The sequence below is a fragment of the Octodon degus genome, unplaced genomic scaffold (genome assembly GCF_000260255.1).
Source record: "Octodon degus isolate 3935 unplaced genomic scaffold, OctDeg1.0 scaffold00074, whole genome shotgun sequence".
Lineage (NCBI taxonomy): Eukaryota > Metazoa > Chordata > Mammalia > Rodentia > Octodontidae > Octodon > Octodon degus.
The window spans coordinates 7,821,821-7,825,132 of NW_004524650.1; the positions used below are offsets into that span (position 1 = coordinate 7,821,821).

At 33.1% G+C, this 3,312-nt stretch overlaps 1 protein-coding gene across 1 annotated transcript in view; it reads right to left on the bottom strand.

The window, feature by feature from the left end:
* Ccdc18 (coiled-coil domain containing 18) overlaps window positions 1-3,310 on the bottom strand; it is a gene marked incomplete at its 5' end in the record, with an annotated part of 110,537 nt that extends 107,227 nt beyond the window's left edge. Inside the window, 2 exons of the mRNA XM_023720296.1 lie at window positions 1,866-2,040; window positions 3,219-3,310. Of these exons, the coding sequence (XP_023576064.1) occupies window positions 1,866-2,040; window positions 3,219-3,310 (267 nt within the window). The remainder of the gene's footprint in view (window positions 1-1,865; window positions 2,041-3,218) is intronic.
* Between the last annotated feature and the right edge of the window lie 2 nt (window positions 3,311-3,312).

The following is a 3,312-nucleotide window of genomic DNA, read 5'->3' on the forward strand; positions in this document are numbered from 1 at the left end:
TGATAGAACTAGTACTAATTATAGTTTCATTTGAAATTTCTACTATAAGTGAAACTAAATAATACCTTTCCATTTGTTTGAAAATTATTTTGATTTTTTTTACATTCATGCCTTTTTATTTATTGCAATACTTTTCTTTCTCACTATCTAGCTGTTACAGTTTATGTCTAGTTGTCCCCCGCAAAACCTCATGTAAGTCATGGGGCAGAATTCTAGAGTTTGTCATTAAGTCATGATCCACTGGGATTATGCATGTGAGTGCTACACCCAGTCTGGGGCGGACAGCCTGAATGCAACATCAAGGGAGACAGACATGCTCTCTAGTGCTTTTGTTACTGCTGCTACTCCCATTTGTTCTGTTCTGCTGTTTTTTGCCACCATGAATGGCTGCCCTCTGCTCTGTGCCACTCTGCCTTAGAGCAATCCAAGAATGGACTGAAGCTGCCACTGTGAGCTAAATAAACCTTTTCTTTTATAATTCTGGGTGTCCCAGAAACGAGAGAAAAGTAACCGAGACACTAGCTCTTCATATGATTGTGATTATTTTTTTTACTTCAATAGGCATTACTGGGGGCCGGGGAAATGGCTCAGTAGAATAAGCGCCTCCCTCACAAGCACAAGGGCCTAAATTCAATCTCCGGTTCCACAAAAAAAAAAAAAAGGAAAGAAGGGGAAAATATATATTTGTGTATATATGCAGGATAGCTTGGATAATTGTACCATCAATTTCTGTTGGTCTTTTCAAAGGAGAAGTTAATGCTTAAAATATTTTTCTTTCTATTCTTATTTTTTCTCTTGAATTTCTTAAAACATTTTTTATTATTTTGTTTTGTTTTCCTCTTTAAACTAATCTTGTATGTTTATATCTGATAACCTAAACAACTAAATTGAAGATAACAGCATGAAATATAGCAACCATTGTTGAATTCCTTTACTTTGTTAGTAAATTTTGTATCAATTCTAATGCTATTTTTTTCTATTACCATTGTTTTTCTTTAAAAATAAACAAACAGTATAACTGCAAAAAAAAAAAAAAAATAGGCATTACCAATACTTTTCCCTTCAATTGATGTTTTAAAATTTTTATTTGTAGTAAAACAGCGATTTCAAAAGGGTGCATGTACAGTTAGAATAATCAATAATTAGAAGATATGGATCATAGGTCCTAGAACTTCACACAATAAGAAAGAAACAGTTCCCAAGCAGGAAGAGATTTCTAAAATCATTGACAACCTTAGTGCTAATTAAAGAAACTAGTCTCATTCTACCATATAGCAGTTGATTCAAACTAAATGATGAATATACTTTAATTAATAATTGATCACATATTATTTTTAGAGCATAATTCTAAAATTAAGGAATTTTTAATTTATTTAAGAAAAAGATATTTAACTGTAAAGGGACAATACAAAGATCAAAAACTGAGTAATTCTTCCTCATTGACTGCCTGAGGATCAGAAGCCATCACGAATATCAGGACCAGGATGTTCATGACCAACTACTTCAAAGGAAATAAATGGTCACTGATGTCCTTCACCCTGGAAAACCAATAGTACCTAAGGCAGAAATTTGGGGAAACCTTGAAAAATGTAAAAGAGCACACCAGGTGTCACTTCTGTATTTGGACTCAGATTCTATTTTGGTAGTGGCGAGATAACTGGTTTTGGCATGACTTATGACTCCTTGGGTTATGCAAAATAAAATGAACTCAAACATAAATTTGCAAGACATGACTTGTATTTTAATTTCTGAACAATAGACTAGAAACATAAATATGGCATTTAAAGAAAAACTCAACCAAAAATATTTTAAATAGATCAGTCTAAAACTAAAAGTATTTTTAATTAAGTAAGTCTAAAAACTACCTTTTCTCTAGTCTTTTTCTGAAAATCAGAACTGCTACTGGACATTTTACAAATGTTTTTATAAGGTGAGTAATTCAAAAGTTCCAGATGACAAGGTTGAACAAGATCTTCCAAAATAAGTTTTTCAAACTTCAAGGGATTAGAGGAATATTCCGAATAATCGCTTGGACTAGCACTAGAAACAAACAACAACAACAAAAAAAAAAAATTAGCTTTTAGTTTAAGTATTCACTACAAATTCCTATATAGTAAATAACAGGGAAAAAAATGATGCTGACAATTAGTCCCTAGTTATGAACATCAATAAACCAGTTTTATTTATTTATTTATTTATTTATTTATTTGAAACAGGGTCTCCCTCTGTAGTTTAGGCTTTCCTTGAACTCACAGTGCAGACCAGGCTGGCCTTGAACTCATGGCAAAACTTCTGCCTCAACTTCTCCAGTACTGGGATTACAAGTATGTGCCACCATGCCTGGTAATAAACCACAGTTTTAAACTAGTAATCTATGTAATTCCTGAACTTTTATTCTAGGATTATTTAGTATTCTAAGAGTTACAATAAAAGTCGTAACAAAAAATGGTTAATACAGTCTCAAATATATATTTTATACTGGTTCCTCATACAGTAAGGGTGTTTTCTTAATATGTAAATGGTTCTCCAATATTCTTCTTTTTTAAAAATGAGTTACATTTAAAAGTATACAAAACTAACATGCATGGTGTTCACATGCCTATAATCCGAGCTACTCCAACTGCTAATACAAGAGGATACTTAGTTCAACAACAGCCTGTGTAACTTAGCAAGACCCTGTCTCAAAATACAAGCAATTAGGCCTGGGATGTAGCTCTATGCTTTTATGGTTTAAATATGAAGAGTTCCCCAAAACTTCTATGTTTTACAGGCTTGATCATAATGCAGTAATATTCAGAGGTAGGACCTAGGAGGTGGGGCCCAACTAGAAAAAGTTACTCGTTTCATTGTCTCTGAAGACAAAACAGATTTGTCTCTAGCTCCTTAAACTAGCTTCGGTTTTCTTGTTATCTCAGGCTCATGGCTACCTTTCTCTGCCATGCCCTCCTGCCATAGTTCTGTCTTGGACCTACTATAGACTGAAGCTTTTGAAACCACAAGGCAAAATAAATTTTCCTCCTTTAAGAGGCCTATGTCAAGCATTTGGTCACATCGAGGCTGACAGCCCCGAGTTTAATCCCCAGTACTACAAAAATATTAAAAAAAAAAAAAAAATTGTATCTTATTCCAGAAGCATATAAAGTATATAATAATTAGATCTAAACATTTTACAGTCATATGTCATACTATGAATTCTATATGTAATTTTACTTACTTACCTGGATAACTCTTGCCCTAAATTCTTCAAACTCCATTCTGTCTTCTTCAATTCATGTCTTAATGATGCAACATTTGCAAGCAAACTTTCTTCTT